General features: G+C 45.0%; 1 protein-coding gene and 1 long non-coding RNA gene across 25 annotated transcripts in view; both read left to right on the top strand.

The window, feature by feature from the left end:
* tnika (TRAF2 and NCK interacting kinase a) overlaps positions 1–27339 on the top strand; it is a 284569-nt gene that overhangs the window by 238880 nt on the left and 18350 nt on the right. For 23 of the 24 annotated variants that reach the window (XM_052085466.1, XM_052085476.1, XM_052085480.1 and 20 more), the window contains exons 2-8: positions 2460–2525; positions 19239–19295; positions 20945–21070; positions 24648–24758; positions 25718–25808; positions 26154–26284; positions 26364–26418. In XM_052085466.1, the coding sequence (XP_051941426.1) occupies positions 2460–2525; positions 19239–19295; positions 20945–21070; positions 24648–24758; positions 25718–25808; positions 26154–26284; positions 26364–26418 (637 nt within the window). Of the gene's footprint in view, positions 1–58; positions 173–2459; positions 2526–19238; positions 19296–20944; positions 21071–24647; positions 24759–25717; positions 25809–26153; positions 26285–26363; positions 26419–27339 lie in introns of those variants that run through there. The other variant, XM_052085468.1, reaches the window with a different exon arrangement.
* LOC127614361 (uncharacterized) lies at positions 11190–12111 on the top strand. Its single transcript, XR_007966484.1, has 2 exons — positions 11190–11516; positions 11809–12111. It is a non-coding gene; the product is annotated as an uncharacterized LOC127614361 (long non-coding RNA).

The raw sequence follows: 27339 nt of genomic DNA, 5'->3' as shown, positions 1-27339 counted from the left end.
GGAGGACGCACTTCAGACCGGCTCTTTTTTTTTTTTGGCGTTTAGGGCGACGGGTAGTGGAGATGAAGAAAAAAAAAAGTATTTGACAGCTTGACAGCTGTGCTGAGGCCTGCACAAACCCATGGAGACAAAAGTGAGGAGGGGAGCAGTGGGAATTAAACGAGGAGGGACGGTAAATCTTTCACATCAACACATGCAAATGCGCATCGAATGACATGCAAGACAACAACTGTGGCAGCGGCCAAGGTTGTCATGTCCAGTCTCTGCCAATCTTGCGAGCGCTATTTAATTTTTTGCGATTAAAAACCAAAAAACTTTAACTTGACAACCCTCGTGAATGAAAGCCTCCGATAGACTTGAGAAGGAAGCAGAGCTGGAATACCAGCTATTGTTGGAATGCCGTGGTAACGTGCACTGCATTGGAAGCAGGGGGGGGGGGGGTTGTGTGCGTGCAGGCGCTTATGTGTGTTGCTGGTGGTCATGGAAGAGGGTTCAGTGGGTTTGTCACGCGGTTGAATGCAGTCTTGGCAAACCTGTTGGTTGTGTGTTTAAGCTCCGGTATTATTCATTCATTCATTCATTCATTCATCTTCCGAGCTGCTTGATCCTCACTAGGGTCGCGGGGGGTGCTGGACCCTATCCCAGCTGTCTTCGGGCAGTAGGCGGGGGACACCCTGAATCGGTTGCCAGCCAATCGCAGGCCACACAGAATTTAGAGCGTCCAATCAGCCTGCCACGCATATTTTTGGAATGTGGGAGGAAACCGGAGCACCCGGAGAAAACCCACGCAGGCCCGGGGAGAACATGCAAACTCCACACAGGGAGGCCGGAGCTGGAATCGAACCCGGTACCTCTGCGCTGTGAAGCCGACGTGCTAACCACTGGACTACCGGGCCGCCCTCATCTTTATTAATTATTGTAAATTTCCCCAGTGTGGGACAAATAAAGGATATCTTATCTTTATTAAAAATGTGCACTAGTTTGCCATGTATACGTATGACAGTGAGTGAAACATATAGCGGCTAGGTTGACGCGCTCCTAGCAAGCATTGTAAAAAAAAAAAAAAGCCTTTAGCTTAGCGTGTTGCCGTACACGCTAAGCGCTTCGCTAATGAACTCGGAACTCCGGGGGAGCTGTCGGCACTCGGGGCGGTCGTAAAACAGAAATGTGAAACGTCTTCATTTGCTCGTGGAACTTGATGAGAACCCAAAGACGCTTCACTTTTACATCCCACATGGGACACAAGTGCACTATTTGCGCATGGAATTGTGCAGGAGATGCCCCCCAAAAATATTCACGTCTTACATCTGGACAGACCTTAGTTGAGCCCTTAATCACCACCAATCGCCTCTTTTCCACAGCCCTTGTTGGCCACCAATTGCTTCTTTTACATGGCTATTACTCTGACGTGAAAAATGTCAAAAATAAATACACATGCTAATACTTGAAACATTTGAGAAGAGACTTCACCACCAATCATTTGTTTTCTACGACAACCTTCTTCCCTGCCATAGCCTCGTTGGACCTTAATTCACCCTTAATCGCCACCAGTCGCCTCTTTTCCACTGCCACGTATTCTGTCGTTGCTGGAAATGACAAACGCTCTTGACACCGCAACTTGAGCTCATTTTTGTAGCCTGGCTCTAAACCAAAACTGAACTTGGCCCTAAATTGTCAGCAATCCCCTCGTTCTCATGTCATTTGAACTTGGCCCTAAATTGTCAGCAATCCCCTCATTCTCATGTCTGGAAATGACAAAGACAAAACAAGTGAGCCCTTTTTTCCGTGGCGACCTTCTTTTGTGCCTTGGCTCTACACGTACCTTAATTTACCCTTAATCACCACCAATCTCCTCTTTTCCACAGCCCTTGTTGGCCACCAATTGCTTCTTTTACGTGGCTATTACTCTGACGTGAGAAATGTCAAAAATAAATACACATGCTAGTATTTGAAAAATTTGAGAAGAGACTTCACCACCAGTCATTTGTTTTCCACGACAACCTTCTTCCCTGCCATAGCCTCGTTGGACCTTAATTCACCCTTAATCGCCACCAGTCGCCTCTTTTCCACTGCCACGTATTCTGTCGTTGCCGGAAATGACAAACACTCTTGACACCGCAACTTGAGCTCATTTTTGTAGCCCGGCTCTAAACCAAAACTGAACTTAGCCCTAAATTGTCAGCAATCCCCCTCGTTCTCATGTCATTTGAACTTGGCCCTAAATTGTCAGCAATCCCCTCATTCTCATGTCTGGAAATGACAAAGACAAAACAAGTGAGCCCTTTTTCCGTGGCGACCTTCTTTTGTGCCTTGGCTTTACACGTACCTTAATTTACCTTTAATCACCACCAATCGCCTCTTTTCCACTGCTATGTGTTATTGCTAAAAAAAATGCATATGACTCGCTAAATTTAGAATCTCATGGTCCTAATAGTGACACAATCTTCTGATCTTCTCAGGACCCCGCTGGCATCTTTGAGCTTGTGGAGCTGGTGGGAAATGGCACGTACGGGCAAGTGTACAAGGTAAGTCAATGTCCTTGTGTGGGGAAGTGTGTGTGTGCGCGACAACAGGAAGTGGCTGCGCTCAGCTGTTAGCATGTCGCAACGTCACGACGGTTCAAATCTGCTGCGTGGTTGAAAGTCACAGCTCGCTTTACTGGCTGACATTCAGCACCGATGCATTACCCAGAGTGCCGATGGCAACAGCCTGTTCGCCTCGAGTCCTCAGTGGCAGTCTCATGCTATACTATGACCACTCCGAGGAGTCAAGATTGGAACATCCATTTTTTTGAACCGCTCACGAGGGTCCCGGGTGTGTATCCCAGCTGTCTTTGGTGGGGGGGTAGGCGGGGTTCACCCTCAACTAGTCGCCGGCCAACAACCACAAACAACCATCCACGCTCACACTCACACCTAGGGGCAATTTAGAGTATTCAATCAGCCTACCGTGCATGTTTTTGGAATGTAGGAGGAAACCAGAGTACCCGTAGAAAAGCCATGCAGGCACGGGGAGAATACGCAAACTCCACACAGAAATGAAACTCATGACTTGGGCACTGGAAGGCAGACGTGCTTAAAAAAATCAAACAGCATGCCGGTAGATATACCTGGATATAAATGCGACAGTGTTCTTCAGTGTTTCATCATCAAATGTACGTTGTATTATGTCTATGTATTATACTACCCTCTAGTGGCCAATGCGTGCACAGCAAAACGAGCAGGCACAATTCCCACGAAATAATCGTGATGCGCAAACTTGAGTTCCTCACATTCTATTAAATGGTGTTCGTACTGTATGCGTGTAAAAAAAAAAAACATATTTAAATTTATAATCGCTCTTCAAAAAATGTTTGTTTTGCGTGTTTTTTGGTTAAAAATGGATTCACGGCATTCCCATTCATTTCATTGGAAGTTAGTCATAAAATGAGAAAAATGTAATTCAAAATGTTTTTTTTTTCCCTCAATAGATAACTTGAAAAAAATATTTTCAGAATGAATTTAATCCTCCTTCACAATAATATTCATTTAAAAACCAGATTATATATAGTTGTGCAAACAGCCTGAGCTGCTCACCAGGCAGATACTGTATTAAGAAAAAAAAAAGAAACGGCAACACTGGCGCGTGGAGAAAAAAAAAAAAAAAGCATTCTATTTTACAAAGGCTTACAAAGATCCGTCTCGGCACCCCTAAAGCCGAAGAGGATCATCATCCTGTGAGCAGCTCAGTCGGAGAATGTGAGAAGATAAATTGACCTTCAGTCTGTGGCGGGTATTAGGCGGCGAGTGAAATGCTGCTGCCACGGCCGCGGAAGCTTTTTTTAGACATTTTGTGTGTGAGAAAAGGAATATACTGGACTTAATTCTCTCCATGGAGGTCGATAGAATCACTAAGTTGATGGAAGAGCTTTTGATTGGCTGGAAACGCTGCAAAAAAAAAAAAAAAGCGTCTGATGCGAGATCGTTTGGGCTTTCCTTCCTCATCTCCGCTCTATCCGTTCACCTTGTTATCAATAAGTAATCTGTTTTTTTTTCTTTTTTCCTTGCATCACTTTTTTTTTGGGGGGGGGGGGTCCAAACCTCCCTTGTGAGCAGTTCTTGAGGGAGCAGCTCGCGGGGCCTCGCAGTGTGAATGTGTCTTCTGTATAGAAATGGATGGATAGAGTCAGCCGCTTGCTCTAAAAGGCCCATAAATAGCGAACACGGCGTATGCTGAATAATTCAACGCTTTCTCCATCTTCCACTCTTTCCCCCCCACCCCCCACCTCGCCGTTCCTCATCTAATTTCTGCCGCAACACCTCGCAGTCGATCCGTTCCCACAAGAAATGGTTTCGCGCCAACGTTTCGCCCCTTGAAGTCGACGTTCATTGATGTACTCTCATGTGGAGAAGCGCCATTTCTCAATCCAATTGTGATTTTGAAATGGGGGGGGGGGGTGCGGGGGGGGGGGTAGAAGGAGAAAAATAAGTTGTATGTTATTTTCAAGCTTTTTGAACGGTGGAAACGGTTTGAGAAAATAGTCACAATGTTGCAACTTTCGTCCGGAAATGTTAACTTTGATATGTGAGCGATGGAAACACCGAGAAGAGGTTTCACTCTTTTGGTTTTTTCCAGCCCTAAATGGGAACACGTAGCAGCGGCAAAAGGAGTTCCAGTCGCGAAAAAGTACCGTCATTTCCAGACGACAGTGCGCACCTGATTATAAGGCGCACCCACACTATTCGAAAAGGACATTTTGTACACACATAAGCCGCACCCGTCTATAAGCCGCAGGCGCCCACATTGTAACATGAGATAATTACAAAGATGGTACACAGAAAGCGTTTTCAAAATTTTAATAACATACCTTCGTTTTTCTTTCCAAAGAGTGCCCGTATAAAACAGAACTAACAGTAAATATACTATAAACTATATAAACTATACTATACTACTACTACTACTACTATAACTATATATACTATATATACTATATAAACTATACTTTTTTTTAAATAAAAAAATAAAATTAAAATAAAATAAAATCACTGTTCACCGTTGAGTGAAGCTTTTTTTTTTCAATGAAAAAATCCTCCCTTCCTTCATGAGGCTTTCTACCATCTACACTTTCGTGTCGACAATGTCTTTCATTTTTTGGCATCGTAATTCTTGGTGGATGCGGCTCAAAACGCAGCTCAAGTGCGCCCTCTCATGGCCGGTTGTTTTCAGTACGTGACAGATGATAACGTCTTCCTCCACACCGATATCTCAACTCTTACATTTTATGCTTGAGCGGCGCTCCCTGGTGGCCATTAGAAAAATGGCTTCATTAAATAGTTGAAAGTGTGCCCGGAAATGACGGTTGTTCCAATAGCAATGTAAGCGACGATAACAAAGATGTCATAAAAGCAAACGAGTTACAGCGGTGATGACGTCAAAGATAAGATAAGATAAGATAAGATATCCTTTATTTGTCCCACACTGGGGAAATTTACAAATAAAGGATATCTTATCTTATCAAAGGGGAGCAAAGCGGTTCCCCTTAACGAGGAAGTAACGGTAAATCTGATTGGCAGCGGACAAGCGACCGTCGCAAAAAAAGGGACCCGCGCCCAAGTGCCACGAATACGACAAGATTTGCATCGAAAATCGGCTCCACGAATGACACTTTCAAACGAGATGCTGTCATGGAACACCACTGGCGCGGCAAAACAAATCCTCCCCCCAAAAAAACGTATCGTTGTCGTCGTGTAGTTTCCCGCCCCCGCTGTCGTGTTTGCGCTGTTCCCCCCCCACCGCTTCAATCTCGTGAGTCCTTGTCAATGAGCCCTGAACCGTGACCGAGGTGGATGTTGCTTGTTACCGTGGGAACGGCAGATGTGCCCCGTTGTGGCGCGACACGCGCGCACCTGGCAAGCGCATTCATTAGCCTACATCCTTTCCGCCGCTGTCTTACCCAAGGCCGCACGTCCCACTTACCCACAATGCACCGGGCTGCCGCCCCCCCCCCCCCCTCGTCAATTAGCCGTTGTCTGATGTCAATAACCTCTCCTAACCTCTTTTGTTTTTTTTTATCACACATATTTGAACAGGTAATACTTACTTTTCAACTCTAGCGCCCTCGCTGCTATGAAGTCTTTGCGACTTTTATGCCTTTTCTACTCGTCCTTTTGCTTTTATGTTTTTGTGTTGGCCGCGTCGACGTTTTTGTTTCTATTTTTTTGCTCCTTTTAGGTCTTTGCTGCCATGATGAGTCTTTAGTCTTCGCTACTGTCTTTTGTTACTATTAAGTCTTTCCTATGTTTCCATATTTGCTACTATTACGTCTTCGTCTTGGCGACTTTTATGCCTTTGCTCCACTGCTATCACATCTTTGCGAGTCTTCCCGACATTATCATTACATTTTTTTTGCCGCAATTATCTTTGCGCTGCTTTTCGCTCTTTGCTGCTATGAAGTCTTTGTCGCCACTAAATCTTTGCTGCCGTTAAAAGGAAAGTCACTGCAAACATTTTCTTGACTCTAATGTGTTCTTTGCAGCCCCAAACACGGGAAACTAGTTTAGGTTGCATTTGTGGGAAAAAAAAAAAAAAAGGAGGTGGGGTGGACGGGGGTAGAACGCTACCGCTTGCTCCTGTGACGTCTGTGTGAGCGTTACTTCTCTGCTCGGTTTGTATTCGCTAAAAATACATCTTAGCTAATTTTACGCCGCCTTGCTAACTTAGCTAATTTTACGCCGCCTTGCTAACTTAGCTAATTTTACGCCGCTTTGCTAACTTAGCTAATTTTACGCCGCTTTGCTAACTTAGCTAATTTTACGCCGCCTTGCTAACTTAGCTAATTTTACGCCGCTTTGCTAACTTAGCTAATTTTACGCCGCTTTGCTAACTTAGCTAATTTTACGCCGCCTTGCTAACTTAGCTAATTTTACGCCGCCTTGCTAACTTAGCTAATTTTACGCCGCCTTGTTAACTTAGCTAATTTTACACCGCTTTGCTAACTTAGCTAATTTTACGCCGCCTTGCTAACTTAGCTAATTTTACGCCACCGTGCTAACTTAGCTCCTTTTACGCCGCCTTGCTAACTTAGCTAATTTTACGCCGCCTTGCTAACTTAGCTAATTTTACGCCGCTTTGCTAACTTGGCTAATTTTACGCCGCCTTGCTAATTGTCTTATCGTAGCGCCAATGGACCGCGGGGGGTGGGGCGGCTAGCGCTCGCTTCGCGGGCCGGCGACGGATTACGGATTCGGGAGACACACTTAACCCATGCCGGTTGTCTCATCATACCCGCATCAATCAAAAAGCCTCCGGACCGCTTTGACTCCGCCCACGGCTCTCGGCTTCCTTCAAAGTCTCTTCTGTTCTTCCATATTTTCACAGCTTCCCCTCTTCTTATGTTTTCCACTCCCTCCCCGTGAGCCGCCTCGGGCCGCCTCTTGTGTTTCCGCGGCAGTATTAGATTGGAATGGAGGCCTTTGTCACTTTTATTTAATGCTCCACTGATTCCACAGCAGTTGTGCGCGAGTGTGTGTGACTGTGTGTTTACTGGCCATGTGTGTGTGTGTGTGTGCGCCGTCGGGTGGATTGCAGGAGTCTTTAACTGCGGCGAGGTGTGCTTGCCACTTTGATTGCTCCCTTATTTCTTTGCGTTCCGCCAGGCCGAGCTGTGTTTTTGGGGCCATTTGTTTGTCCGAGAGTGGCAGTAATTCCCAGCACCTGCTGCGGAGCGCGATGGGAGTGAAGGTCAACGGAGTTCAGGATTGGCGCGCAGAGGTTGGGCGAAGGCTGAAACTTTGCTGTCACATCTCGGTTCCGCTCAGATGACTTTTGGGCCTGTTTCCTCGTCGAAAAAGCCGATGGAAGTCCACCGACTCGGCTTTTCCGTTAGCGAGAGTAGAATAAAGGGCTAGAAAATGACAAAAATGATCACACCTCGGGACAATTTAGAGTTTGCAATCGGTGTGCTACGTAAGGTTTTGGAATGTGGGAGGAAACCGGAGTACCCGGAGAAAACCCATGCGGGCACTGGGGGTGGGAGAACATGCTAACTCCCACAGGAAGGCCGGAACCGAAAAATATGAGATCAGTTTGGCGGATGTGAAAAGAGCTAACATTTTTGTTTTCTTAGTCGCCTATTGGGTAAAGATCGTCGTCTCAGGAGTGGTCACCCGAAATTCTCATCCCTTCGCGGTTACTACTGTCGTCAGCTGTTGACGCTAGGTTTGTTTGAAGAGCTAGCCTTGACGCTAGAAGAATTGTTGATCTCGTTCTCGAGTGTTGTTGGATCTTCGTTAGCTTGTTGCAAGCTAACCGCTAACGCGGAAGTAATACACGCCACAATGTTATAACTCCGTAAACGTTTAGCGAGTAGCTAAAGCAGTCTTGTCATACCTTAGCCAACGGCATTTAAAAAAAAATAAAAATAAATCGGAGCCAAAGTCTAACGGCGTACATTTTGGCACCCGCGTGCTCATAATTCTCGTTTTGCCACGTCAACAGGCCCTGAGTTGAGAATCCCTTCAGCAAAAGTGTTCTCATGTTTTTGTTTATATGTGTGGATTACCAGAATGGCACACATTAGGATTAGGATTTAGGGAATAACCCACTTCCTCTTCTTGCCAAACAGTTACTCGCTGACAGTTGAGCGAGTGTTCATTCATGTTTTTCCTTTTCCGGGTCATCATGTGTGAGCGCGGACCTGAAGGGAGAAGCTTCGCATTTCTCACGAAAAATCAGTGTCTTTGGCTTTTTTTTTAGTCACTGCAACAAATTTGTCATATTTGTCATATTTCCATGATTTTTTCATAAAAATGCGCATTTTATTCCGTAAATGAATGCCGAATTGACCTAGATGGGGCCCATTTCTTTCCATATCTCCATTTCCATCCTATAATTTATTTAAAAACACTTCACAATAAGCGGCGCTCTCAAAACTTTCTTGTCATACAAAAGTCGATTCCCGAGCTTCCTCTTCTGTCCCCTTCCTTCCTGTCCTCAACCTCACCTCGCTTCCTATTCTGTGTCATGCAAAGTACTCACCCGCTTTCCTGTGTGTGTGTGTGTGTGTGTGTGTATGCGCGCGTTTAAGTTTCATGCCCAGGCAACACTGTTGCTAAGATACCACAGGAAGTGTCCTGCATAGTAAAAGTGTCCTGGTGATGGTGTGCGAGTGTGTAACTGACTTGGCAAGGGCACGGACGGTCGTGCACATCAACAATCAAAACACACACACACGCACACGCACAAACACACACACACACTCCAGCAGCAGGTTATATTAAGGCTGTGGCAGGCATCCCAGTCCTGCTGAAGTCAAGCAGCTAATGATGAAGAAATCTTTCGTCCTGTAGCCACCAGATACGGGCATGTGTGTGTGTGTGTGTGTATCACTCCTTATCTGGAGTTACCCGGACCTCACAAATATAGTCTTACAGGAAAGTGTGTGTGTGTGTGTGTATGTGTGTGTGCATAGTATCCTTAACCTTCAGCTCCCGATGGTCGCAGGGCACATCGTAAAAGTGAATCATCACACGCGCACAGTGAAGATCATCTTAAGCGTCCCATGGTGGCCACACGCACACACACACACACACACACACACAGGCTATCATACTTAATCATTGTTATGCGTTCATGTACTTCTGTACAGTGGACAAATTATTGATTTATTTAATGGGAGCTGAAAGTTAATAAATTGATTATGCACCAAAATATTGACGTAAATATTTATCTTAAAATTCAGCGACTATTTCATCATTAGGTGAAGTTGGCAGCGAAGATTGCTGATTCACCCCGACATACAAAACTCAAAGGGGTTCTTTTATTGTAGACAAGTGCCCGGGCGCCATAAAAAGTACCATAAAAACGGAGGCATCTTCGGATAGAAGGCATTTTTTTTTTTATGACCCGCGCAAGGCGCACATGACAATTTGGTGATATAAATTAAGAGTAGAATTTCGAGCAAATAAAAACAGGTCTAAGTTGTGGCGCGGATAGTGTAATTTTGCCGGGTTTGATGAAGAGCGCAAGCAGACAGTTTCTGAGCTCCGCGAACATGCGTGGTGGTCCCCAAGTTCACGTCATCCTCAAGTGGAGATCTTGCAGTTCCTTTTATGTTACGTTACGCACGTGATGATCTCCTCCATCTTACACGCAATTTTTAGGAAATTTTAAGGAAACAAGGGCAATTCAATTTAAAAATTAATTGTGATTCCGATTTTGGCTCCTTTCGATTTTTAAGTGCTATAATCGCAAAAAAAAAAATAAAAAAATTAATTATGATTCCGATTTTGGCTCCTTTCAATTTTTAAGTGCTATAATCGCCAAACAAAAAGGGATTAATGTGCAGTCCCCGATGTTTTAAAACTACCCAAAAGTGTAGCTAGTGTAGTGTAGCTAGCATGTAGCGTTTTTGATTCTGCCACCTCTGCGTGTGCTTCAAGCTGTTTACTGACACCCTCGTTGGCGTTTGAAGAATAACCAACATTGTATATTTTGATCGGAAACGTGCTTCGTGTTTTAAAACATCGCTTGCGCGAATGCCAAAGTCGGTGTAATAACTCACTGACATGCTAACAGGAAGTTAGCATACAGACATGTCACAATACTCAGACACATTTTTCCAGTTTTGTTGAAAAACGTGTTCTGTTCACTCGCAGCTCATTCCAATGTGTGTACTCCATCCACGCACGGCACCACACTGCCCCCAAGAGGCCAAAACGCGCAGGATAATCCTGAAAAAAGGATAATCCTTCAGAAAGAAAAATGAAGAATGAAAATGTAAGAGGCTTGAATTTCACATGACATTCACAAGGTCATTTTGACCTTGATAGTAAGAAGAGAGGATTCAAAAATTAAATGTTCAACATCGATGGAAGATGATGTTTTGAGTTGTTGCGTTAGTATCCTAAATTTGGTCACCAATGCATTTATTATCTTTTCATTTATCTTGATGTCACTGGCAATCAAAATAATCGCGATTTGCGTGACAATTACCCAGCCCGAATCGGATGCCAAACAAGTCGGCTGTGTTCCCTCCCACAACGGCGCACTTTCTACCTACGCCCGCGTTACGAAAATACCCCCAAAAAAGAAAACTCCACCCGCAGACGCGACATAATATTCCCAGTTGAGCTCCGCCTCGAGATTCCAGCCATGCATTAGTCGTTTTTTAAAAAATTTCCCTTCACTGCGTGTGGGCGTAGCCCGGCAGCAGAATACCTCTCTTTTCCACTTTGACTGCCGCGCTATCGACTGTTGTGCGACGCCGTCGCCCGGAGGCTGATTGGATATCAGCGTGCTGTCAGCTTCACAAGCGCGGCCATCCGAGCGGAACACGCATTTCCAATTGGCTGCGTTATCGCGCTAACGCACCTGGCACGCTAGCCCCGCTAGCCTCGGCGTTGCTTTTTTTGGGCAAGTGACATGTTTTCCTCTAAACACATTTGATCAACGGTAACACTAGCGGATTGACGCGCTATGGTGACGGCCGTGAAGTTGCTGATGGTGGCCGCTGCGCTCCAGGGTGGAAGCAGCTGTGTGTGTGTGTGTGTGTTTTGTTTTGCTGGTCTGCACATGAGCGGTCACAATCGGAGATGGATGCCTCGCCTCTCCTCGCCTCACATCTGCTCGCCGCGCTCTGAGGCCAGGGTCGATTTACGTCGAAAAACGTTTTCTTAACCTTTGGTGTTTTATTTAATCTAAAGGAATGTATTGCCTAAGGGCGCCCTCCTGTGTCTAGAAATGTGTCTTTTTCATTTCTTTGTGAAGCAGAAAGGGTGGTCCTCGCTTTGTAGGCCTTCTTACTCGGTCCTCACTGTGCCACAAGTGCAGGAATGTGTGTGTGTGTGTTTTGTTTTGCTGGTCTGCACATGAGCGGTCACAATCGGAGATGGATGCCTCGCCTCTTCTCGCGTCACATCTGCTCGCCGCGCTCTGAGGCCAGGGTCGATTCACGTCGAAGAGCGTCGGCGCACGCCGAGGGCGCCACCTTTGAGCTGGGACACAACGAGAGAGGCTGGTCATACGAGCGAGGCATTTTAGGGGATGGAAAGCCAGCGATAATGAAAGGCATAAAGAGGGGTTAAGAGGCTCGGATAATGAGAGGGAATCGGCGAGGATCAGAGCGAGCGGGGGTGGGTGGGGGGGGACTGCAGATTTAGGTCAGAGAGTCACAAATGGGCGCGGGGCCGGGGGGAGGAGCGTCAAAGCCACTTGCCCTGAATGGGACCAAAGAGGTCCAAGATGAATATGGTGCTTTTCCTTTCTTTATTATCCGAGACGGGGGCCGCGTCTCAACCTCCGCCTAGAAAAAAAAAACAGAATCGCTGTCTCTTTCTTCTTTTTTTTTTTTTTTCAGTGTCTAATTTTTCAACCAACCAAACGCCGCACGATCGACCCGTTAGGAACCCTTGCACACTCACGCCCATGCACGTACGCCCATGCACGTACACGTGAGCAACAGGCATCATGGCCCCTAGCATGAGCAAAAGAGTGTTCCATTAAACTGACACGCCCATTTTTTTGTAACATGGGAGGAAAACCGGAGTACTCAGAAAACGCGCTAACCCAGGGGTGGGCAAATTTTTTTGGCTAGGGGGGCCGCATTGATTTTTAAAATTTGACAGAAGGGCCAGGTCAGTACGAGCTATGGTACCTAAAAAAAAACTGCATTTGTTGACAGTCCATACCAAACATCAACGGAACAAAAGCATGAAAGGACTCTATTAATATACTTTTTTTTAAATGACCAGATTTTGCAGATTTGTTGTGATCAGACCAGTAGAAGTAGAGCGATACAGAGGTACTAGGTGGTCGAAAGGATCCCCCCCCCACCCCCACCCGTGTTCTGCAACTTCAAGTCAATGCGCCACCTGGCGGTGAAATGCCTGTCATTACAAGTAGAATTGAAATGCAATGCAATCATTCACATCGAACCTTATTTGTGGACCAACCTTAGGCGGGCCGGATTAAAAAGACCAACGGGCCGGATTCGGCCCGCGGGCCATAGTTTGCCCACCACTGCGCTAACCAGTCGACCGGCGGGCCTTCGCAGATGAAACAAACACATTTCATTCATTCATTCATTCATCTTCCGAGCCGCTTGATCCTCACTAGGGTCGCGGGGGGTGCTGGAGCCTATCCCAGCTGTCTTCGGGCAGTAGGCGGGGGACACCCTGAACCGGTTGCCAGCCAATCGCAGGGCACACAGAAACGAACAACCATTCGCACTCACACTCACAACTAGGGACAATTTAGAGCAGGGGTCACCAACCTTTTTGAAACCAAGAGCTACTTCTTGGGCACTGATTAATGTGAAGGGCTACCAGTTTGATACACACTTAAATAATTTGCCAGAAATAGCCAATTTGCTCAATTTACCTTTAACTCTATGTTATTATTAATAATTAATGATATTTATCTTTGTGAAAACACTGATCATGTTAATGATTTCTCACAACAAATATATAGAAACAGATAAATATCAATATGCAACACTTTATTTTTATATTTTTCAAACATTTGAAAATGATCACTTCTACAACAGTATTATGAAATCACAATATCCCATTTTAACTAGCTAGCCACTAACATTTTTTAACAAATCATGAATTACTTTGCACCATGTTTGTACAAATAATAACTCATGTAAAATACAAAAATCAACTCTCAAATTTTTAAATAAATCATGTCACACTTTGAACTGGACACCAAATCTGTTATCTGTTTCTATGTCAATTAGTGGGAAGCCTGGCATTGCATGCTGTTAACCAGTGTGTTGTACTCTGGTGTGTAACTTGACACTGCAACTCTGAGTGAGTCTTGCAGATGTGCATCAGTGAGGCGTGTTCTGTGTTTGTTTTTGATGAAGTTCATGTCAGAAAAGGCTGATTCACAAAGATAAGTTGAACCAAACAGGCTTGCAACCTTCATAGCTGCTGCGCATACACCACTGTACTTTTCTGTGTCAAGAAGGCACCAAAAGTTTGGTGCAGCCTGATGGGCTTTGAGGTGGAGGTCATTTTGCAGTGTTACAATTTCAATCTCCACCTGTTCAGCATCCAGGCTGAATGTTGCACTTAACTGCTCAGCAATACATGATATGTCCACGTTCATGAAAGGGTTAGAAATGAACGACACACATGGCTCAAGCTGATCCAGGTCACAAAACCTGTTCTCAAACTCTTGACCAACTCTGTTTATGACCTGAGAGTACTTTTCTGCAACTTTGTCAAAAGCCTCAGATGCAGAAGCATTGTCTTTCTGCACCATCTGCACAGAGGGAAAGTGCAGCACTTTTTTTTCTCTGTAAATGCACAGAGAAAAGGCTCATCTTAGCTTTAAATGCATTTAAAGCACTTATCATATCGGCAACAGTCTTACCTTTGCCTTGCAGCTCACAGTTCAAACTGTTCAGTTTCCCAGTAATGTCCGTTAAAAATGCAAGGTCATCATCATTACTTCTTTGACAACATCCCCGTCTGTAAATGCCTTTTTTTTCTTAATCAAGAATTGCGTAGCTCTAAACGAGGCTTCGGTTGCTTTTTGGGAGTTTTTAACCGGTCTAGTGAAAAAAGACTGCCGTTTGCACAAAGCAGCCTTTAACTCACGGGCTTTCTCTGCTCGCAGTGCGCTGCCCGGTGGGTAGTTAGCGTGGTAACTTGTGTGACACGTAGTGAAATGTCTCTCCACATTGTGCCGCTTTGCTACCGCCACAGTTGCCCCGCAAATGAGACACACGCAGGATCCTTTCACAGTGGTAAAAAAAAAACTCTCCCTCCCATTCGTCGTGAAAATGATATGTTTTCTTTCTTTTTTCTGCCATTTTTTGGGGTAACTCTTCTCCTCAGTTTCGTTGCGTCTGCTAGCTTGTTTGTATGAGCGCAACAAACGCTATGAACTATACTAGGTCAGAGTTCATTTATATTAAACACAAAAAACATTTTAAATTTTAAGTGTTTTTATATATATGTTGTCATTTGTAAGTTACATGCAAGTCTGATTTAAACAACAATAGCAAAAAAAAATAATAATAAAAAATAGAGGCAGCTCACTGGTAAGTGCTGCTATTTGATCTATTTTTAGAACAGGCCTGCGGGCGACTCATCTAGTCCTTACGGGCGACCTGGTGCCCGCGGGCACCGCGTTGGTGACGTCTGATTTAGAGTGTTCAATTGGCCTGCCACGCATGTTTTTGGAATGTGGGAGGAAACCGGAGCACCCGGAGAAAACCCACGCAGGCCCGGGGAGAACATGCAAACTCCACACAGGGAGGCCGGAGCTGGAATCGAACCCGGTACCTCTGCACTGCGAAGCCGACGTGCTAACCTTATTACTTATTACTTATTACTGATTCGTCTTACTGTTTATTGTATATGTTAAATCGCTCCATGTACAGCACTTTGTATGCAGCGATGGCTGTTTGAAAGTGCTCTATAAATACTGTTGACTTGACTTGACTTGACTTAACCACTGGACTACCGGGCCGCCAAATTTAATCAAATTTTAAAAAAAGATATGTCGCAACAGCTTTGGTCGCAAATGCAGACTGCTGACCACGAACGGATATCCGACCTCCTGTTCAATTTCATGCAAACATTGTGAAAATTTTCTAGCAAACCCCCCCCCCCCCAAAAAAAAAAAAACATGCAGCTATGTACAGGTGGCGGGTTTGTATGAAAGGGGACAATTTGGTAGCGATCCAAACGAAGCTCGTTGGGCCTTGGCGGAGGCCCGCACCCCGGCGCGTTCTCATTCTCGTTCCATCTGGCACCAGGAGATGCGAATTGCAAGCCAGGGATACGCTGGCGGCCGATCACGTGCGGGGCCAGCTTTTGATTTTGCGGGTCTGAAGGTGATGCAGAGGACACGGCGAGATGTCAAGAGATTTGGACAGATCTTGACACGTTTTGGAGCTTCGCTCACTGGGATTCATCAGTTGTCAAGCCTGGAGATATGAATACCAACAGCAGAGGTGACGAGTGGTTGGCAACGTTGTCTCCCATGCAAATTTCTGGATTTGAAGCTGCACTGTGATCTTTGGAGATGAAAAAAAAAAATGCTCGCCTCTTTGAACGCTAACTTGTCGTCCGTCCTTTAAGCACATTTGGAAGTTCATTGAAGACCAAATTGTCGTCGTTGATGCAACCCGATGTTGGGTTCTCTAATGACTGAAAATTGTTTTCAGTGTTTCCCCCCCAAAAAAACAAAAAAAAAAACCAAATACCGTATTTTCACGACTATTCGACGCACTGTACTAATGGGCGCAGTTTTACAGTGGTAAAACATACGCTTAAACATACGGCATGCTGCATGCTAACACGTTCGCTAACACGTTAGCTTGAAGCATACACTGAAGCTCAAAGCTAAAACACGTTTTTAAAAAGGCAACGAAAGCAGAACTGAGTTCGGGTGTATTTTATTTACAAGCTACTCACGTTTTTTGATCAATCATCACTCAGAAAGCCATCAAAGTCGTCATCTTCTGTGTCCGAATTGAACAATTGTGTCGTCACTCACGTACACATTTTCTCTCTCTCCATAATTTACATATAAGTGCACGGACGCGCTTCACTGATTGGCCGACCTCTTCTCCGCACTTCACTGATTGGTCGACCTCTTCTCCGCACTTCACTGATTGGTCGACCTCACTTCCGCCTTTTCTTATAAACAGCGTGTCGTGTCTCAGCCAGATTTTGGAACTCAGCTCATATAAAAGACGCTCCGCATTATAAGGCGTCCTGTCCATTTTGGAGAAAATTTTAGACTTTTAATGGCGCCTTATAGTCGTGAAAATACGGTACCCAAAAATAAAACAATGACTGTGGCTGTTTTTTTTTTTTTTACGAGCGATGCCGATTCCTGTATTTGGCAGCAATAATTTCCGACAACCCATTAATTGGCAGGGGGTAAAAAAAATTAATTGTTCAACGAATCCAATTTTTTTAATCCTTTAAATGCTTAAAAAAAATGAAGAATAACAGGCGGAACATTTGACAATTTAGCAGTATTTTGTCCAATAGTATTTGTTCATCTTTGTTCTTTGAAGATTAAACTTTCTTAAAAAAAAGATTTCCTTTACGGGAAAAGACTAATAAATCTGACAAAGTCCGCAAAAAAAAAAAACATCGTCGCTCTTCATCGGGTACGAGTCAAGCGAGATCTGGCTGCTTAAGAGGCCGCGATTCCTTTTGTCGGCCGCCAACAAAGCGGGCCCTTGTGCCCGCCGAATTGGGGGCAGTCTGATCCTAATGAGCAATCCCCTGCTCATTTTCCTCTCGCAGATTCTTTCAGCGTGAGAACAGAACCCATCCAAAATCCTGCCGGCTTTGCCCGCTACGCGATTGTTCTTTCCGACAATGAGTCGTCGGATTCAAATCTTGACTGTCATCTGCCACTTTGAGAACTATTTAGTTTTTAAGATAAGATAAGATATCCTTTATGCGTCCCACACTGGGCCATTTTTTCATTTTTCATTTTTTCAGCCAATGCCACGAGCAGCATTTGTCCTGCGGCACAAATTTGCCGCATCAGCAGCTTGAATTGCGATCCGTGCAATCCCCCCCCCCCCCAAAAAAACACCTCTTAATGCATATATGGACAATATTGTTGCCTTTCATACGGCGCTATTTGAAAAAAAAATTAGGGAAAAAAAATCAGCCTTTTTCTGAAAATGTGACAGTAAAATTATTTATGTATTAATTTTAATGAATGAATGGCGGCTCTTAAGTGGGGCAGCCCCCTCTGCTTTGGCTCGTTATCACAGTGACCCTTTGATGGAAGCCCCCCAGCGGGTGCTTTGGAGTCAGACCCTCACAATGCCATCTGCTTTACAGCAATTCCTCCAGGATCCATCCACTTGATCATACATGAATTGCGCCCCCGCTATGCTGCAGAATTTGATTTGATTTGATTATTTTTTTTTCAATGGATTTGTAAAATTTGCACTATGCACTTGCATTATGTCCACGCATGTGGGAAAGGAGAGCCCGCTGTCAGCGATGCGCCTGCCAGCCATTGACTGCCTACCGAGTCACAATAAACAGTGACGCAAAAGCTGCTGTCTGCCACAGCCCACGCCCAGCCACTCACACACCCAAAAAAAATTTGTGCTTGCAATTTGTTGTGTATGTTCAAATACTTTCCAATGCATTTAAAAAAAAAGTGTTTTAATATCTTTAAGGTAATGGTGCGTACAAAGGTTAAAATAAAGAAAAGGGCAAATTTAATGCCCAACGATAAAATGCATTCGTACATATTGAGAAGTGGAAAAAATAATCAATAAATAACAGTCCCTCTGTCATGCCTGTAAATCAGCATGTCCAAAGTCCGGCCCGGGGGCCAAATCCGGCCCGCGGTCGAATTTCATCCGGCCCTCGGCCCCTGTCATAAAATCAGTGCCGTCTGGCCCGCAGGTTGGGCGCAATGGAACACGTGTTGCATTGACTGAGGTCTCGTAGACTGGTGAGTGATGTCTCATAGAGTACTGCTTCCCTCTAGTGGCTAAATGAGTAATAGCATTCACTAAATGAGTAATAGCATTTAGACACTAGAGGGCATCACTCACGAGTTAACAAGACATCACTGCGTGTTTATATTGACTGATATGTCATATTTCAAATTCCTGTTTCAAATGAACCAAAAGAAATTCTTAAGATTGTTGAAATTAAAATAAAAATGGAAATGTGAAACAGACTGGCTTACTAAAATTTGTTGAACAATATTGTTGTTCAATGTAAAGAATGTCAGCCAAGGTCGGCCCCCCCGACATTTTACCACATAATATCTGGCCCCCATGGCAAAAGGTTTGGACACCCCTGCTGTAAATCATACTTTTAATGTTATAAGCGTGAAGGAAACCCGGAACGTTTCAATCATGATATAGTTTTGTAATTAATTAGCTGATTAAATCCATCTGCCTTGGTTCCCTGCACACTATATACGTTTGCTGTGAAAACAAAACCGACATATGAATGCTAATCAATTCAATCCAGTCGAGTTGAAGTCCACAAAGTGCCTCCATTTTGTGGTCTTAGCGTCCTTAGCCTCGTTAGCTTCACCAAAATTGGCCGCCTTCAGCTTCCGGCACCCCCCGAGGCTTTTGAATAGCCTCAATAAAGGCCCGGTTCTTCCATTTCTGACTGACTGAGCCTTCAAATCAGAATTGTCACAACTTGGATGTCGTGTTAGCCAAGGAGCACGAATCACACCTCCACGGAAAGTTAGAAAAAGTTAGAATTTTTTTTTTCTTTGTTTTTCTGCAGGGCCGCCATGTTAAGACCGGGCAGCTGGCAGCCATCAAGGTCATGGATGTCACCGGGGTAAGCAACACACTCCCACTCGCACACATTCTCTCACATCCGCCGCCAACTCCCACAATTATCCCACCGTGTCATCTAATTAAGAGCGATGAGTCAGTGGCGGCGAGGAAAATGAGGACAGGCCTATATCGCCATGGTAATATTAGCTGCCGCTATCAGGGCGGCGGTGTGGTCTCAAGCATGTCTGCAAAGCAGGAGAGCAACGTCTTCAGTTATATTTAGAGACGACGCGCACGAATGAATGAATGAATGAATGAATAGGGCCAAATAAGACAATCTGTGGCTTTTTTTCACACAGAGAACCTGTGAAATTGCCGGATCTGAGCCATAACTCACCATATGGTGGCAGGATATTGCCGAAATTCTGTACTCTTTCAAACAGCAACACCCGAACCTGCTATTAGACATTTCGCTATCAAACGGTAACAATTGCTTTCGACACAAAGGTGCGGGAGGAGTGAAACAAACAAAAAAAATATTTATTTAAGAAAAGATTAAGATTAAGAAAACCTTTATTAGTCTCGCAATGGAGAAATTCCAGATTCACAGCAGCAAAGTTATGAAAGGAAGAAGTAGAACAACAAAAAAATAGGAGCTGCTGGAAAGGCAGCCACTCTCGCGGCGCCATTTTGAAGTCAAAATAACAAAAATAACACAAGACAACACATAGGACAGAGACAGTCGTGCAATCTTCACCACTTTTCTGCATACACTTTGTTGTCTGAAGCAGTTCTAGATGAAAGAGGAGAGGATCAAAGTGTCCTTTCACCAGTGGATCAGAGACATCATGCTGAAAAATGTGCACACGTCTGCTACAAGCAAAGTTTTGAAAGCAAACACGAAGCTGTAGCGTCCATTGACGAAAAGAGATTAGTTCACTTCTCCTGTCCCACATAATCCGCTTCAAACTCCAAGCTGCGACTCCCAGCTCCAAATCCGCATCGGCACTCCGCGACACCGTGTCCAAACCAGTTTAATCAACGACAGCGCAAATTAGCCATTTGCTAGCATGAGTGAACGCTGGCGCGTTTCGGCTGCCGCTGCTCAACCCGTATTGTTTTGTGTTTTTTGTTATTGTAAAGTGTCCTTGGGTGTCTTGAAAGGCGCTTATAAATAAAATGTATTATTATTATTATTATTGATGTGTGTCATCAGTGTAACTGTGATGTTTGATTCCATGTCTCCCGATGAGATCACCAAGAAGGAGCACACACAGTTTAAAAGGCACTGGGCTTAAAATCGAACCCTGGGGCACACCGCATGTGATTTTTATAGCGTTTAGAGAGTAGCTGTTCACAAAACACTTAAGTAGAAGTGTAAAAATCATCAGCTTACCATCTCATGTCAGAGCCATAACGGTTGACCTGGTATTCATCCACCTGCTTCTTTTTACATGGAACCCAGTCAAGGTGGGATGGTCGTTTTCAGCGCTAAAAGAAAGTGGCTGAAAACGATCATCTCGAGCTTCTTTCACGCGGAAATCCTGCAAGATTTCTGCTTTTCTGAGTGACATTGTCAGGCAACAATGTCAAAATGCTACTTTGAAGTCACAAATGTCATGTTCATAGAGGATTGCTTATTTGCTGCTGTGAAATGCTAATTTGTTGGGAGTTTATTCCCCCCCCCCCCTGTGTGTGTCCGCATCTCAGGACGAGGAAGAAGAGATCAAAGCTGAAATCAACATGCTGAAGAAGTACAGCCACCACCGAAACATCGCCACCTATTACGGAGCGTTCATCAAGAAGAACCCGCCGGGTGTCGACGACCAGCTCTGGGTGCAGTGTTGTTACTTAACTGCAGATGGGGAGGGGCGGGAAGGGCGGGAGTTGCTGTTGCGCAATATAAGGATGCTTGGTTTACACAATATGGGCCAAAAGTAATAGACTGCAGACAGTTTTTGAATTAAGGAAGGAAAGGAGGATGGGTGGAAGGATGAATCGGAGGAAGGAAAAAAAAGTATGGTATGAAAAGTACGGTTGGCCATCCATCCTTCTCCAAATTATTGGAGGGGGAAAAAAAAGTGATTTATCTGAGGGAAGTGTTTATTTCCACCCCGTTTGACAAATGGGGGCACGGCCTTGAAGAGAAAATGTCCTCAAATGCTTAATTTAACGTTTTCCCACGCCACTTTGGGGCTCAGGATAAGCGCATGCGTGTGTGTAAACAAGGCAAGTCATGAGCCGTTAATGCTAACAAAAATGTGACGCTAAGCTCGTCGAATTGTTTGGAAAAACAACGGCGGCCTGTTGTCCTCAATCACTCCCTGACCTGCTGAGAAATTCAGATTGGGCTCAAATGGAGGATAAAGTCAAGAAGGCATCGGAACTGTCGAGTCTTTTTGTTCGGCCATGCTAATTTAGCTGCTAGCTGGATAACTGAACTTTTGTCTAGCATGCTAATGTTAGCAGCTAGCTGGATAACTGAACTTTTGTCTAGCACGCTAATTTCAGCTGCTAGCTGAGTAACTGAATTGTTGTCGAGCACGCTAATGTTAGCTGCGAGCTGAGTAACTGAATTGTTGTCTAGCACGCTAATGTTAGCTGCGAGCTGGATAACTGAACCCTTGTTTAGCATGCTAATGTCAGCTGCTAGCTGGATAACAGAACTTTTGTCTAGCATGCTAATGTCAGCTGCTAGCTAGATAACAGAACTTTTGTCTAGCATGCTAATGTCAGCTGCTAACTGGGTAACTGAATTTTTTGTCTAGCATGCTAATCTTAGCAGCTAGCTGGATAACTGAACTTTTGTCTAGCATGCTAATGTCAGCTGCTAACTGGATAACAGAACTTTTGTCTAGCCTGCTAATGTCAGCTGCTAACTGGGTAACTGAACCTCTGTCTAGCACGCTAATTTCAGCTGCTAGCTGAGTAACTGAATTGTTGTCTACCACGCTAATTTCAGCTGCTAGCTGAGTAACTGAATTGTTGTCTAGCATGCTAATGTTAGCTGCTAGCTGGATAACTGAACTTTTGTCTACCATGCTAATGTCAGCTCCTAGCTGGATAACTGAACTTTTGTCTACCATGCTAATGTCAGCTGCTAGCTGGATAACAGAACTTTTGTCTAGCATGCTAACGTCAGCTGCTAACTGGGTAACTGAATTTTTTTGTCTAGCATGCTAATGTTAGCAGCTAGCTGGATAACTGAACTTTTGTCTACCATGCTAATGTCAGCTGCTAGCTGGATAACAGAACTTTTGTCTAGCATGCTAATGTCAGCTGCTAACTGGGTAACTGAATTTTTTGTCTAGCATGCTAATGTTAGCAGCTAGCTGGATAACTGAATTTCTGTCTAGCACGCTAATTTCAGCTGCTAGCTGAGTAACTGAATTGTTGTCTAGCACGCTAATTTCAGCTGCTAGCTGAGTAACTGAATTGTTGTCTAGCATGCTAATGCCAGCTGCTAGCTGGATAACTGAACTTTTGTCTACCATGCTAATGTCAGCTGCTAGCTGGATAACTGAACTTTTGTCTACCATGCTAATGTCAGCTCCTAGCTGGATAACTGAACTTTTGTCTACCATGCTAATGTCAGCTGCTAGCTGGATAACAGAACTTTTGTCTAGCATGCTAACGTCAGCTGCTAACTGGGTAACTGAATTTTTTTGTCTAGCATGCTAATGTTAGCAGCTAGCTGGATAACTGAACTTTTGTCTACCATGCTAATGTCAGCTGCTAGCTGGATAACAGAACTTTTGTCTAGCATGCTAATGTCAGCTGCTAACTGGGTAACTGAATTTTTTGTCTAGCATGCTAATGTTAGCAGCTAGCTGGATAACTGAATTTCTGTCTAGCACGCTAATTTCAGCTGCTAGCTGAGTAACTGAATTGTTGTCTAGCACGCTAATTTCAGCTGCTAGCTGAGTAACTGAATTGTTGTCTAGCATGCTAATGCCAGCTGCTAGCTGGATAACTGAACTTTTGTCTACCATGCTAATGTCAGCTGCTAGCTGGATAACTGAACTTTTGTCTACCATGCTAATGTCAGCTGCTAACTGGATAACAGAACTTTTGTCTAGCATGCTAATGTCAGCTGCTAACTGGGTAACTAAACTTTTGTCTAGCATGCTAATGTCAGCTGCTAACTGGGTAACTGAATTTTTTTGTCTAGCATGCTAATGTTAGCAGCTAGCTGGATAACTGAACTTTTGTCTACCATGCTAATGTCAGCTGCTAGCTGGATAACAGAACTTTTGTCTAGCATGCTAATGTCAGCTGCTAACTGGGTAACTGAATTTTTTGTCTAGCATGCTAATTTTAGCAGCTAGCTGGATAACTGAACTTTTGTCTAGCACGCTAATTTCAGCTGCTAGCTGAGTAACTGAATTGTTGTCTAGCACGCTAATGTCAGCTGCTAGCTGGATAACTGAACCTTTGTTTAGCATGCTAATGTCAGCTGCGAGCTGGATAACTGAACCTTTGTTTAGCATGCTAATGTCAGCTGCTAGCTGGATAACAGAACTTTTGTCTAGCATGCTAATGTCAGCTGCTAGCTGGATAACAGAAATTTTGTCTAGCATGCTAACGTCAGCTGCTAACTGGGTAACTGAATTTTTGTCTAGCATGCTAATGTTAACAGCTAGCTGGATAACTGAACTTCTGTCTAGCACGCTATTTGCAGCTGCTAACTGGGTAACTGAATTTTTTGTCTAGCATGCTAATTTTAGCAGCTAGCTGGATAACTGAACTTTTGTCTAGTACGCTAATTTCAGCTGCTAGCTGAGTAACTGAATTGTTGTCGAGCACGCTAATGTTAGCTGCGAGCTGAGTAACTGAATTGTTGTCTAGCACGCTAATGTTAGCTGCTAGGTGGATAACTGAACTTTTGTCTACCATGCAAATGTCAGCTGCTAGCTGGATAACAGAACTTTTGTCTAGCATGCTAATGTCAGCTGCTAACTGGGTAACTGAACTTCTGTCTAGCATGCTAATTTCAGCTGCTAGCTGAGTAACTGAATTGTTGTCTACCACGCTAATTTCAGCTGCTAGCTGAGTAACTGAATTGTTGTCTAGCATGCTAATGTCAGCTGCTAGCTGGATAACTGAACCTTTGTTTAGCATGCTAATGTCAGCTGCTAGTCTGGTAACGTAATCTTTGTCTAGCATGCTCATGTTGGCAGCTAGCTGGGTAACCGAGGTGTTGTTGATCGGGTCAAAGGGAATACTTAAAAAAAAAATCGACTTGTTTTGTTTTTGTTTATTTTCTACAATAGATTCAGCTGTCTGTTTCAAATGTGACAGTAGCGGGCCCGTCGCATCTCCTGCGTTTGCGTTTCCTGCTGTTGTTAATTCATTCAGTCATGAATAACACGATGGGAGTCCAGGCAGTCATCCGCTTTGTTATTCTACGCAGCTGGTCATGGAGTTCTGCGGCGCCGGCTCGGTGACGGATCTGATCAAAAACACCAAGGGCAACTCTCTCAAAGAAGAGTGGACGGCCTACATCTGTCGAGAGATCCTCAGGGTGAGCGAGCGTCATTCATGCTATTTTCATCCCTGGCCGCTCGTAATTGACGGCGAGCGGCGCGTGCCGCGCATCCCGTGACCCCCCCCCCTCACCCCCCAACCCCGGATGCTATTGCTGCCGCATCTCCGTCGCTGTTATCGACGCCTGTCTCCGCTTGTCCTGTTAGATTTTCACTTTCACTTCTGCTACTTCCTTTCTCCCCCATTGATGCCCCCCGCCCCCTTGATTGAAAATGTATTTTCTTCCTTCTGCGTTGTATTGGGTTTTCTTTTTTTGTGTGTGATGTGTGTTTTTTTGACCCATTCATATTTTGAAGACCACACTGGGTGGCATTCATTCATTCATTCATCTTCCGTACCGCTTGATCCTCACTAGGGTCGCGGGGGGTGCTGGAGCCTATCCCAGCTGTCTCCGGGCAGTAGGCGGGGGACACCCTGAACCGGTTGCCAGCCAATCGCAGGGCACACAGAGACGAACAACCATTCGCACTCACACTCACACCTAGGGACAATTTAGAGCGTCCAATCAGCCTGCCATGCATATTTTTGGAATGTGGGAGGAAACCGGAGCACCCGGAGAAAACCCGCGCAGGCCCGGGGAGAACATGCAAACTCCACACAGGGAGGCCGGAGCTGGAATCGAACCCGGTACCTCTGCACTGTGAAGCCCACGTGCTAACCACTGGACTACCGGGCAGCACATTAAATTTTATTTTATTTTTTTTAAAGCCTCATTGCGAATTCATACCCCCCCACCCCACCCCCCAACCACCTTCCTCTGGAACTAAACGCAAAAGAGGGCTCATCCTAAATAGAAACCGGTCGGCGACACAAGGACATGAAGTCTTCTAGAAATTGAGGCTCTTTCTGTCCTGGAAATCATCTCCACTTGGCTCGTGGCTCTGGCGTCCTTCACTGTGTGTGTGTGTGTGTGTGTGTGTGTGTGTGCGCGTTCAGGGCCTGACTCATCTCCATCAACACAAGGTCATTCACCGAGACATCAAGGGACAGAACGTCCTGCTGACGGAGAACGCCGAGGTCAAACTTGGTAGGTGCTGTCACGTAAAAGCCACATTGGCGAAACGGCTTCGCCGATTGAATGGGCCTGGAGTGTGTGTGTGTGTGTGTGTGCGTGTGTGTGTGCGTGTGTGTGTGCGCACGTGGGGGTGTGATACCTGCCAACCTCTGGCTTACGGCCATTTATGACACACGAAGGCAACGACAGTTGGCGCACTCTTTCACTCTAACTTGCCGTCTGTAAAAAGCAAATAGTTACAGACGCATCGGGGGCCGGGCTATTCATCGATTTTAATGCCGCATTCGAGTTTGCGAATCAGACGAGCCATGGCAATATTTGTATTCTCGCGTTTTTACGGGTGCCTTCTCCATGCAGTGGACTTTGGCGTTTCGGCCCAGTTGGACCGCACAGTGGGAAGAAGGAACACGTTTATCGGGACGCCATATTGGATGGCGCCAGAGGTGATCGCCTGCGACGAGAACCCCGACGCAACGTACGACTTCAAGGTGCTTAACGCGCAAGAGATGTGTTGCACGCCTTTAGGGGGGGGTTACCTTCCGGACTCATTGGTTGGTTTTGTTGCAGAGCGATTTATGGTCACTGGGCATCACGGCCATTGAGATGGCCGAAGGAGCTCCACGTAAGCACCGTCCGCTCGATCAAGTGCATATGCGATCTTTCTATGTTGGCTCAAACATTTTTTTTTTGCTCAAGTTAGACTAGATTGTTCCTCCCCCCCCCCCCCCCAAATAAAAGGCAATTTGTAATGAGATTGCTTTTGTGTTCTAAAATAAATTTGAAATGGACTCTTGCTTTTTAAAAGGAGGTCTGGATTGAAATTGCTCTAAAATCAGTTTTTTTTGGGGGGGGGGGGTTTGTAAAGCGAGTCTGGAGTGAGAAGAATACTCTAAAAGCAATTTGGAATAAGCAGATTGCTCTCGTCTGCTTTTTTTTAAGTGATCCTGGAATAAGATGAATCCAAAATACATCATGTTAGATCATTCATTCATTCATTCATTCATCTTCCGAGCCGCTTGATCCTCACTAGGGTCGCGAGGGGTGCTGGATCCTATCCCAGCTGTCTTCGGGCAGTAGGCGGGGGGAACACCCTGAATCGGTTGCCAGCCAATCGCAGGGCACACATAGACGAACAACCATTCACGCTCACATTCACACCTAGGGGGCAATGTAGAGTGTTCAATCGGCCTGCCATGCATGTTTTTGGAATGTGGGAGGAAGCCGGAGCACCCGGAGAAAACCCACGCAGGAGAACATGCAAACTCCACACAGGGAGGCCCGGAGCTGGAATCGAACCCGATACCTCTGCACTGTGAAGCCGATGTGCTAACCACTGGACTCCCGGGCCGCCTCATGTTAGATCACTCTAAAATAAATCAGATTCTGAAGGGACTCTGGAATGAGATTTTTTTTTTTTTTAAACAGGTCTGGAATGACATTGGTCCAAAATTAGTTTCCTAAAACAACATCCGCACAGACTAAAACAAATCATCCTTCGTCACAAAATGTATTCATGTGTTGTTGTTCAAGACTCTTGGACACT

This window comes from Hippocampus zosterae, chromosome 14 (genome assembly GCF_025434085.1).
Source record: "Hippocampus zosterae strain Florida chromosome 14, ASM2543408v3, whole genome shotgun sequence".
Lineage (NCBI taxonomy): Eukaryota > Metazoa > Chordata > Actinopteri > Syngnathiformes > Syngnathidae > Hippocampus > Hippocampus zosterae.
This window is presented reverse-complemented; position numbering and strand designations above follow the sequence as displayed.